The following is a 12,168-nucleotide window of genomic DNA, read 5'->3' as shown; positions in this document are numbered from 1 at the left end:
TTACTGCAGCAATAACAGGCAGGCTAACTGGAGGCAAACTGTGAGCAGGAAGGAACACAAACTGTGAGTTAATATGCAATAGGTTTCAGTGAGGTCAGTTACCTCATTGAAACCAGTTGAATGTTGAATTATCTGGATAGTGTGGATGTGGGGAGGATGCTTCCTATTCTGGGGGAGTCTAAGAGGACACAGTCTCAGAATAGAAGGAACAGAGATGAGGAGGGTGGTGAATCTGTGGAAGGATTGATTAGTCAGGGTGTCAAAAGTTACAGAGAAAAGGCAGGAGAATAGGCTTGAGAGGGATAATAAATCAGCCATGATGGAATGGTGGAACAGACTAGGCTGAATAACCTTATTCTGCTCCTATGTCTTATGGTTTTAACATTGGATAGAGAGTGAGGGAGAGAGAAAGAAAGAGAGATTGAATAAACAATGAGGTGATAAGGAGGAAGATTGAGAACAGAGATTGAGCGAGAGAGATTAATGGTCAAAAGGGAGTGACAGAGAGTGTGTGTCGATGGGGGGGGGGGCGGGGGGCGGGGAGAGTGAATAGAAGAGAACCTGGCAGAAAAAAGAGAAAATAATATTTGGAGGCTGACAGAGGGAAGCGGGGCGGGGGGTGGGGGGTGGAGAGGGACAAAGGTAAATGGACAGGAAGAGTGGAAGAGGCAGAGAATGTGAGATGCATTTTAGAGAGGGATGTGGAGATACAAGTGAGGGAGAGAGAGAGGGAGAGAGAGAGGGAGAGAGGGAGCTTCAGAAATAAAAGGGAAGGCATTGGTTGGGATCAGCTCCTGAAACAAGGTCTTTGTAATGAGGAGACAGGTGAAAATGGCTGCTTCTCGTTGGAAGGGCACCTTTTCTTGAGGGGTCACAGTGTCTTGTTGCTAACTCATTAATTTTTAATAAGGTTTTTTTTTCTGGGGTTTCTTCCCCATACCTGAATGTCTGACTAACAGCTGATGTACCTCTGGTCTACAGATTTCTGCACAGCATGGAATTCACACCGGTGAGTAACGACACTGACGTCCAAAACGCCACAGTACTTGGGGATGAGAACCCATGGGAGAGAAGGGTGTGTGATCCCACTGTTTATTTTCACACCTTTAACTCCAATTTTCCTGCTTTGATCTGATATTTTCAATCCATTTCAATCCCTAACTTTTCTCTTTCTTACTCTGAGTTTTCCTTTAATGTCTTTCCTTTCCTTCTCCCTCTCTCTCCAACCCCTTTCTCTCCAAACCCTCTCTTCCTCCAACCTCTCTCCCTCCAAACCCTCTAAATCAATTCCCTCTCTCTCCAACTTCTCTCCCTCCAAACCCTCTCCCTCTAAATCCTCTCCCTCCAACTCCTCTCCATCCAAGCACACCCCCTCCAACCATACTCCCTCCAACAATTCCCCCTCCAACCTTCTCCACAAACCTCTCTTTCTCCATCCCCTCCTGCTCTACACACTCCCTCCAATCACTCTCTCCAATCCCTCTCTCTCCAACACACTGTCTCCAACCAATCTCTCTACAAACCCCTCTCTCCGTCTAACCCCTCTCTCCCTCCAACCCCTCTCCCTCAAACCCCTCTCTCTCCAAACCCTCTTTTTCTCGAACCACTCTCTCTCCAATCACTCTCTACAACTGTTCTCCCTCCAACCCCTCTCCCTAGAACCCCACTCCCTTCAACCCCCTCTACAAAACCTCTCTCTCCCCTCTCTCTCTACACACCATCTCTCTAATCCCTCTCCCTCTCCCTCCCCTCTGACTCCAACTCCTCTCCCTCCAAACACTCTCTCTCCAATCCCTCTCCATCCCCTCTGACTCCATCTCCTCTCCCTCCAACTGCTCCCTCCAAAGTCTTTACACACACTCTCTCTCGAACCCCTCTCCTTCCAACTGCTCTCACCAACCCTTCTCCCCCCAACACCTCGCCCTGAAATCCTCTGTCCAACTCTTCTCCCTCCAACTCCTCTCTCTACAAACCCCTTTCCCTCAAACCCCTCTTTTACCAATCCCTCTCTCTCCAACCCCTCTCTCTTCTAACCCTTCCCTCCAACCTCTCTTCCACCAATCCCTCTTTCTCTACCCCTCTCTCTCCAACCGCTCTCTCTATAACCACACTCTCTACAAACACCTCTCTCTCAAACACTTCACTCTTTCCAGTTCCTGTCCCTCCAACCCTCCTCCCTCCAACCCCCTCTCCCCAACTACTCTCTCTCCAACCCCTTTCTCCAATCCCTCTCCCTCCAATCCCTCTCTCTAGAACCTCACTCTCTCCAACCCCTCTCCCTCTAACCCCTCTCCCTCCAATCCCTCTTTCCTGAACCCCACTCCCTTTAACCACCCTCCTTCCAAACCCTCTCCCTCCAAATCCTCTCCAGCCAATCCCTTTCTCTCCAACCACTCTCCCTCCAACCCTTCTCTGTCCAACCCCTTTCCCCCAACCCCTCTCTGTCCAATCCCTCTCCTTCCAATCCCTCTTCCTCCAAATTCTCTATCTCCAATCCCTCTCTCTCCAACCCCTCTCTCTAGAACCCCTTTCCCTCCAACCTTTCTTGCTCCAACTTCTCTCCTTCCAACCCCTCTCTTTCCAACCTCTCTCTCTACACACTCTCCCTCCAACTCCACCTCACTCCCACCACTCTCCCTCCAACCCCTCTCTCTAGAACCCCTTTCCCTCCAATCCCTCTCCCTCCAACCCCTCTCTGTCCAATCCCTCTCCCACCAATCCATTTCCCTCCAACGCCCCTCTCCCTGCAACCCTTCTCTCTCCACACCCTCTCTCTCCAACCACCCTCTCTCTGCACCCTCTCTCTTCCTCTTCTTACTCTCACTCTTTGTCCTTTCTTCTCTGTACCTGTCTCTCACACTCTCTTTTTAACAACCCCCTAGCTCCCCTCGCCCCTTCCTTCCTCTCTCCACCCAATCTCTTTCTTTCCCTTCTTGTCTATCCCTCTCTCCCTCTGTTTACCCCTCTCCAACTCTCAACCTTCACGCTCTCCAACAGCCTCCTTTCTCCAAATCTTCCTCTCTCCCTATTTCTTCCTCTCTTTCTCTATCTCTCCTTCTGTCCTCCACTCCCTCTCTCACTCTCATTCTCTCTCTTCTGTCTCTCCACACCCCTCTGTCTCTGTTTCTGCATTGCTTTCCATCTCTTTTGTTCTCCCTCTCTCTCCTCCTCTCCACCCATCCTCTCTCTAACTCCTCCCTCCACTCTCACTTTTCCCCTTCTCTCTCTCTCTCCCACTATCCACTCATTTCTCCCATTCCCTAGTGTTCACCTTACATTTTCACTTTTTCACCTTCAGTCTCTGTGAACTCATGCCCTTTCTTCCTGGTTTAAACCATTGCCTTGCCCAGTGGCTCACTGCAGGGTACCACAGGGGAGACATTTTGGATACTCTGCTTAAGGCTAAAGGCTGAAGGTACCACCATAAGAGTCCAATTTCTCCTTCGCTTGGTTCTCTCTCTCTTTCTCACTCCTTCCTGCCTTCATATTTCTCCTTCTACCCATCCACTTCCTGGCTGACATCAGGGAATTGGGGGTTTCACACCTCTGCATAGCTGGAGGTGTTGTCCTCTGGATGAGATTTCAAATCATCTCCCACCTTCCAGCTGAGAGGCCCCTCTGGCATTTGCCTTACGACCTATTGAGCAACCAGTACAACGCAGTACAAATGGGAGCCAGCCTCCCCTCCATGGACAAAGGTACTGGATACATTCCATTCCCTCACAGGAAAAGCCTTCCCCACCATTGATCACATCCACTTGAACTGCTGCCACAGGAAAGCAGCATCCATCATCAGGGACCCCACCATCCAGGCCATGCTCCCTTCTCACTGCTGCCATCAGGAAGGTGGTCCAGGAGCCTCAGGACCCACACCACCAGGTTCAGGAACCCACACCACTAGGTTCTGAAACACATATAATACCTCAACCATCATGTTCTTGACCCAGACTCACCCCATCACTGAACTGTTCCCACAACCTATGGACTCATCTCATGTTCTCGATAGTTATTGCTTATTTATTTATTATTATTATTTTGTATTTGAAGTTTGTTGTCTTTTGCACATTGATTATTTGTCTGCCCTGTTGGGAGTGGTCTTTCACTGATTCTACTATGGTTCTTGGATTTATTGAGTATGCCCACAAGAAAATGAATCTCAGGGTAGTATATAGTGACATATATGTACTTGGATAATAAATATACTTTGAACTTTGAACTTCTACCTGCCTCAGTAAAGTAGTCAATATAATCAAAGACCCCACCCACCTGGGCGTTCTCTCTTCTCCCCTCTCCCATCAGGAAGAAGATACAAAAGCATTCACCATCAGGCTCATGGACAGCTTCTAAGCCCCTGTTATCAGACTCTTGAATCGTTCCCGGGTACAATAAGATGGACTCTTGACCTCACAATCTACCTTGTTACGACCTTGCACCTTATTGCCTGCCTGCACTGCACCTTCTCAAAGTTCAAACTACATACACGTTGCCTGGGTGACGGGGTGGAGATACGTCTCTGCCAAAGGAGGTGTAAGGTGCTCCTTCCCTCAGTTAACCTGCAGGTCACCCTCCCATCAGACAGAAAATACGAAAACCTGAAAGCACATACTACCAGGCTTAAGGACAGATACTATCCCGCTGTTATCAGACTCTTGAATGATGAAGAACTCAGTTCCAATCTACCTCGTTTGTGGTCCTTACACGTTATTTGTCTTCCTGCACTGCACCTCCTCTCTGACTACAACACAATACGCTGCAATCCAGTTTCCTTTTTTGCAATACTTCTGTTATTCTGAATGGAAGGATCTTCTGGATACATGCAAACTAAAGTTTGTCGCTGTATAATAATAATAATAATAAGCCAGTTTCCATTTACCAAACTGGGGAGGAGCTGGATGCCATAATCAGTCCCTGACATAGGTATAACCTTCCTGCTGTTTTCTGTTTTAACCTCAGATTTTCAGCATCTGCAGTTCTTAGATTTTCCGTGGGAAAGAATTCTCTTTAATCTCTTTGGCAAGGCTATTTAACCTGTTATTTATCTATTTATTTCTTCAGAGATTCAGCACAGAACAGGCCCTTCTAGCCCAGCTAGCCACACCATTTAGCAATTCATTGATTGAACCTTAGCTTAATCACAGGACAGCAGAAGAGATTCAAAGATGTCTTAAAAGCCAACATGAAGAAATGTAACATTGACATCAAAGAAGGAAACTCTGGCAAGCCATCATCTGAGAAGGAACAGCAACTTTCGAAGCCAACAGATGTGCAGAATTAGAAGAAAAGAGAAGAAAATGGAAAGAGAGGCAGCAACAACCAAAGCCCGATCTACCATCTGGAACTACCTGTCCTGAATACGAAAGAACTTTCAAAGCCAAGATTGGACTCATAAGCCACTTGAGAGCCCATAAGTAGATCAACAGAACGAAGACCATCATCCTCGACCTCGAGGGATAGCCACGACGACGAATCACAGGACAATTTACAATGTCCAGTTAACCTACTAACCAGTAGGTCTTTTGAGTGCGAGAGGAAATTGGAGCACCCAGTGGAAACCCACGCTGTGATGCAGAGGACACACAAGTTCCTTACAGACGGCGCCAGAACTGAACTCTGAGCTCTGAGACCCTGAGCTGTGCTAACCCCTATGCTACTGTGGCTCTCTAATCTATGTCTCATGTCATCTTGTACACCTCTCGTCTCCCTTCACTTCAAAGAGAAAAGCCCTAGCTCTCTCAAACCTTTCCCCATAATACAAATGTACATGATCTCTAATCCATCTGTCAGTTTTCCAGAGTTCACTGTGGTGACCAGGAGTGACCACAATGGCATCTCCTGGTTGTAAAAGATGCAGCTAAACCCCTTTGGTTTAAAACTCTGATCACTGATAAATGTGTTTATCATCGCCCATATACTGAGACACAGTAAAAAGCTTTGTTTTGCATACAAATCATTTCAAACCATCAGTACACTGAGGTACGGTTATACTGTAGAAAGAGGTGTTACACTTACAGAGAACATTCAGAGCAGGTAGACAAGTTTGTTTTGAATGCCATCCATACAAATCATTTCAAACCGTCAGTTCATAGAGATAGTGAGGTAGTAGAAAGGGAGAAGTTCAAAGTTCAAAGTAAATTTATAATCAAACTACATATATGTCACCGTATACAACCCAGAGATTCATTTCCTTGCAGGCAATCACAGTAAATACAAAGAAAGAACAAGACAAAACAAGGAAAATATTAGTAATAGAAAATATGATCAATAAATATGAAGAATATGAGATGAAGAGTCCCTGAAAGTGAGTCATACGTTGTGGAAATAGTTCATTGTTGGGGTGGGTGAAGTTATCCCCACTGGTTCAAGAGCCTGATGGTTTCTGTAACTCCTTCCCGATGGCAGCAAGGAGAAGACAGCATTGGTCTGGGTGGTTGGGGTCCATGATGATGCATGCTACTTTCCTGCATCATCACTCCATGTAGAATGCCCAGTGGAGGAAAGGGCTTTACCCACGATGGACTGGGATATATCTACTATTCTTTGTAGGTTTTTCCGTTCAAAGACACTGGTGTTTCCATACCAGACTGTGATGCAACCAGTCAAAATACTCTCTACCGCACACCTATGAAGTTTGTCAAAGCTTTAGATGACATGCTGGATTTTCGCCAACTTCTAAGAAAGTAGAGGTGCTTCCATGCCTTCTTTGTCATGGTGTTTATGTGCTGGATCCAAGACTGATCTTCTGAAATGATGACACCAAGGAATTCAGAGTTGCTGAAACTCTTCACCTCTGATTCCCGGATGAGGACTGGCTCATGGACTTCCAGTTCCCTCCTCTGAAGTCGATAATCAGCTCCTTGGTCTTGCTGACATTGAGTGAGAGGTTGTTGTGGCACCACAGTCAGAATTTCAATCTCCCTCCTGTAAGCAATAACAGAATGAGAATATAGTGTTGCACTTCCCATTACAGATTGAGTGCAGTGCAGGTAAGCAACAAGGTGCAAGGAACCAGTGAGGTAGATTGAGAGATCAAGAGCTATCATACAAGCGGTCCAGTCAAGAGTTTTATAAGAGCAGGGTAGAAGCTGTTCTTGAGCCTGATGGTGTGTGTTTTCAGGCTTTATATCCTCCTCCTGATGCGAGAGGTGAGAAAACCTTAGTAAGGCCTTTGACAAGGTCCCACTTGGCTGACTGGTCAAGAAGACAGTAAATTGGATTAGACATTAGCTTTGCGGAGAGTGGTGGCAGAAAGATCCCTCTCTGACTGCAGGCCTGTGACTAGTGGAGTGCCGCAGGGGTCAGTGCTGGTTCCATTGTTGTTTGTCATCTATATATATGATCTGGATGATAATGTGGTTAATTGGATCAGAAAATCTGTGGATGACACAAAGATTGGGAGTGTAGTGGACAGTGACGAAGGCTATCAAAGCTTGCAGAGAGATCCAGACCGGCTGGAAAAAATGGCAGATGGAATTTAATGCAGACAAGTGTGAGGTGTTGCACTTTGGGAGGACTAACCAGGGTTGGTCTTACACAAAGAACAATGGTACTGAGGAGAGTGGTAGAACAGAGAGATCTGGGAATACAAATCCATATTTCCTTGAAAGTGGCATTACAGGTAGTTAGGATCATAAAGAGAGCTTTTGGAACATTGGCCTTCATAAACTAAAGTTTTGAGTACAGGAGTTGGGATGTTATGTTAAAATTGTATAAGACCTTGATGAGGCCTAATTTAGAGCACTGTGACCAGCCATGGTCACCTACGTACAGGAAGGATGTTAATAAGATTGAAAGAATACAGAGAAAGTTTACAAGGATGTTGCTGGGACTTGAGGACCTGACTTACAGGGAAAGGCTGATTACATGAGGAGTTTATTCCCTGGAGTGCGGGAAAATGAGGGGAAATTTGACGGGGGGGGGGTATAGATATGGTAAAAGTAAGCAGGCTTTTTTTTCCACTGAAGTTGGGTGAGACTACAACCAGAGATCATGGGCTAGGGGTGAAAGGTGAAATGTTTAAGGGGAACATGGGAGGAACTTCTTCACTAGTATGGTGGTGACAGTGTGGAATGAGGTGCCAGAGGAAATGGTGGATGCAGGTTCAACTTCAACGTTTAAGAGAAATTTGGATGAGATTATGGGTGGGAGGGGTGTGGTCTAGGTGCAGGTCAATGGGACTAGACAGATTAATGGTTTGGCATGGATTAGATAGGTCAAAAGCCCTGTTTCTGAGCTGTGGTGTTCTATGACTCCGTGACTGAGAGAGAATGTCAGGTGTGGGCTGGGCCTTTACATTGGTTAGGCTGCAGGAAGGCTAGACAGAGCCCATGGAAGGGAGGCGGGTTCCCATGGTGGATTGGGCTGTATCCACAGCTTGCTGTAATGAGGGTTATGAAAGAGTTACTGAAACATTTGCCTCTGTGTAGGTTACACTATTGCTGTCCACACTCAGTGTCCTGTCCGCATCCAAGGTCGTCGTCGTACCAGAGAATTACAATATTTCATTCCCCTGGTTTCTGACCAAGGTAAGAGATCTTTAACTACAGGGCAGCGGTCAAAGGGCTTACATGACACGGTGCTGAGGGCTTCAGGGCGGACACTGCCTTCTCATGGGTGGCAAATTGGCACATTGACAATCAGAGATAGACAGGCAGAGGCAGACAGGCGGACAGAGAGAGAGAGAGGCAGACAGGGAGACAGACACAGACCGAGATAGACAGACAGAGACAGACAGGTGGACAAAGAGCGAGAGAAAGAGCCAAACAGACAGACACAACGACAGGGAGACATACACAGACAGAGAGAAAATACCTGTCTCATTCTACACCTATCTAATTTCAGATTAAGACCGTCACAACTGGGGATGTCAGACTCCGACTGGATGATGACTACAGCGGGACCTTTGGGATCGAGGACCAAACCTTTCTGTTCACCCGGAGGTCCTTCGATCGGGAAGAGCGGGGCACATATGAGCTGCAGGTACATGGGTGCTGGCGGGATACACTCAGTGCGCGGGGTCTGGTGATGGGCCTTCCTGCAGTTCTCCATTTGCTACATCCAGAGAAGAGCCACTCTGCTGGTATAGGGAGGGTGGTTGTTTGCTGGAATTAGAAGCACCTTCTCCTCTTTCCCTCACCTTCCCCCTGCCCATAACACACCCAGACACCAGCCAATTCTGATCAAAGTCAAAGTCGGGTTTATTGTCATCTGCTCAAGTACACGTGTGCACAGGTGCAATGAAAAGTCAAAGTCGGGTTTATTGTCATCTGCACAAGTACACGTGTGCACAGGTGCAATGAAAACCTTCCTTGCAGCAGCATCACAGACACAGAGCATCAGATAAGCAACATTCACAAGAAACACAAATTAAACATCAATTCTACATGATTTTTACAAGAAAACATTTGAAGTTCTCCATTGGTTGGGTCGACCATTCATATTGCATCCTAGCCATCATATACGAGTCAGGGCTGTGCGATATGGAGAGCAAGCTGTTGCCCAGTCAGCACGTCCCCCCTCTCTGTGCAGCCGATGGATCCAAAGGAACAGCAGTGACCAGTACAGATCGGCACCAGGAGCATCGCGGGGGTTACCAGTCAGTGTTGAACTCAACATTAGGACTGCCTTAGGGACTCCAGCTCAGGATTATTCCTCAGGATTTACTCCTGAAGCCTTTCAGGTGAGTGGTTATAGCTGCAAGGCAGAGGTTTGAGATCAGAGTTTTCCTTTTCCTTGATGAGTTGCCGACCGTGGCTGACGAGCCCCATCTGCCTGAAGTGATTGGTGTTAAGGGGCAATCGTTGAAGCCAGTTACCTTTGCATCAGAATGATGGTGGCTGCCTTGAAGTCTGCAGGGACAGTGAATTATTTCAGAGTGATATTAAAAATGTCCATTAAGACCTCTGTTAGCTGGCCACACAGTATCTCAGCACCCGACCGGGTACAGGGTCTGGCCCTGTAGCTTTGCGTGGGTTTACCCTGGCGAGGGTTCACCTCACCTCAGCTGTGGCAAGACGGGGTGCCTGTTCCTCAGGAAGAGAGAAGGCTTTCCTCAACCTCACATCAATCAATTGGTCAAATCAGGCATAGAGGGTTTTCAGCCTACCAAGAAGGGAAGCATTGTTACCGCTGATGCACAAAGTGGACTTGTAATTGGTTATGGTTTGTATACTTGCCACATGCACCCTATGTCCCTGGTGTCAAAAGTGTGTCTGTGGATTTTCTGTGCATAGTCACGCCTTGCCTTCCTGATAACAGGGAGGACCATGGCTCTTGCTGACTTTAGCGTCGTCCTAGCTTGTGTAGAAATGGTTCCGCTGGGCTCAGTAGCTAAGCTACGTGAAGGCCAGGAGCTGGATTTGGTTGTCAGAGGCTATTTGAGACACTCACCATTGGGAACATTTAATAGCTTATCTGCTCATCTCCACCACAACCCCCAGTCACCCTCTCCCCACCACCCCCCTCCCCTAACAATGCCACCCTTAAGGAGCCAAGAAAATACTATCAGAACTAAAGAAAACAAAGCAACACACATAAAAAATGCTGGAGAACGCAGCAGGTCAGGCAGCATCTATAGGAAGAGGTACAGTCGACGTTTAAGGCCGAGACCCTTTGTCAGGGCACCATCAGATAAGCAGCATCTGCAAAAAAAAAGCAAATTATACACAAATTATACAACATTTTTTCAAGGAAACACAATCAGAATGGAAAAAAAGACCATTTGGTGCAAAGTGATCAAAGTGGTCGCCGTGTTGCTAAACTACAGTGATTAAGGTTGTATTGGTTGGTTCAAGAACTGAATGGTTCAGGGAAGTAGCTGTTCCTGAACCTGGTGATGGGGGACTTCAGGCTCCTGTACCTCCTGCCCGATGGCAGCTGTGAGAAGATGGCATAGCCCTGGTGGTGGGGAATCCTTGATGATGGATGTTGCCTTCTGGTGGCAGCGCCTCCTGTAGATACTACCGATTTGGCACTCACTTATTTGTGGTAATATTTTGTTCTTTGTGCTGTGTGTGAGAAACATCCTGTGAGTGCATCGTGATCTGGAGGAACATTGTCTTGTTTGGTTGTGTATATGTATAGTCAGATGACAATAAACTTGAACTTGGTGGGGAGGGATGTGCCCATGATGTACTGGGCAGAGTCCTCTACTCTCTCTGCTTCTTACATCCCAGCATATTGGAATTGCTATACCTGACCAAGGTCAAGCCAGTCAGGATACCTTGAACAGTACACCTGCAGGTGTTTGTTACAGTTCCTGAGCCTCTGGGTGAATGTTGCACAAACTTCACAGGCAGGCAAGCAATGCAAGCTTTCACTTCTGAAGCAGGACGTTGACCCAAAGTGTCAACAGTTCCTCCTGCACCCACCCCACTTTCTGATGTTGCACAACATGCCGAGTTCCACCAGCAGATTGCTTGTTGCTCCAGATTCCCACGTCTGGTGTCTCCGAGCAGAGACATTGAGCCTCACTTGGTTTCACTTCCAATGTGAAGTGATTGGTGTCACAGTGACCCAGTTGAGCAGATGGGTAGCGTAATGGTTAGCACAGCACTTTACAGCGTTGCTGACCCAGGCCAAATTCCACCACGCTATCTGTAAGGAGTTTGTATGTTCTCCCAGTGACTGGATGCCACAGTTCGAACTCTACACCCTGAGCTTTAATAGTGTCCCACTAACCATTACGCTACACTGGTGCCCCAGAAGATGAGTCTTACTCGTCCCATGTACATTGAAACATCAAAACATCCAGTGACATGCATCGTTTGTATCAATGACCAGCACATGACCAGCACACTCCGAGGATGTGCTAGGGGCAGCCTGCAAATGTTGTCATTTGTCTGGTGCCAACATAGCGTGCCCACAACTCTCTAACTCTAACCCATACGTCTTTGGAATGTGGGAGGAGACTGGAGCATCCAGAGAAATCCCATATGGTCATGGGATGAACATATCCACTCATTACAGACAGTGGTGGGAATTGAACCCAGGACCCTGAACACTGGATACTGCACTAACCACTCCGCTACCCTGTAGCCCTTCCATGCATCTTCCCTACAACAGGATGATCAGACTGCACACAATACTCCAAATTAGAACCAGGTTTAATATCTCTGGCATTGTCGTGAAACTGAGCTTGAAGACCCACTACTACAGTCGTGTGTCCTTCCT

At 47.1% G+C, this 12,168-nt stretch overlaps 1 protein-coding gene across 5 annotated transcripts in view; it reads left to right on the top strand.

The window, feature by feature from the left end:
- The window catches only part of cdh16 (cadherin 16, KSP-cadherin), an 85,430-nt gene that overhangs the window by 1,191 nt on the left and 72,071 nt on the right, over window positions 1-12,168 (top strand). For 2 of the 5 annotated variants that reach the window (XM_072279986.1, XM_072279988.1), the window contains exons 2-4: window positions 982-1,009; window positions 8,424-8,522; window positions 8,839-8,976. In XM_072279986.1, coding sequence (XP_072136087.1) covers window positions 995-1,009; window positions 8,424-8,522; window positions 8,839-8,976 — 252 coding nt within the window. In that variant the 5' untranslated portion in view covers window positions 982-994. Of the gene's footprint in view, window positions 1-9; window positions 64-981; window positions 1,076-8,423; window positions 8,523-8,838; window positions 8,977-12,168 lie in introns of all 5 variants that reach the window. The other 3 variants (XM_072279984.1, XM_072279987.1, XM_072279985.1) reach the window with 3 other exon arrangements.

This window comes from Mobula birostris, chromosome 15 (assembly GCF_030028105.1).
Source record: "Mobula birostris isolate sMobBir1 chromosome 15, sMobBir1.hap1, whole genome shotgun sequence".
NCBI lineage: Eukaryota > Metazoa > Chordata > Chondrichthyes > Myliobatiformes > Myliobatidae > Mobula > Mobula birostris.
The sequence above is the reverse complement of the archived record's forward strand: the minus strand, read 5'-3'. Positions and strand labels throughout refer to the sequence as shown.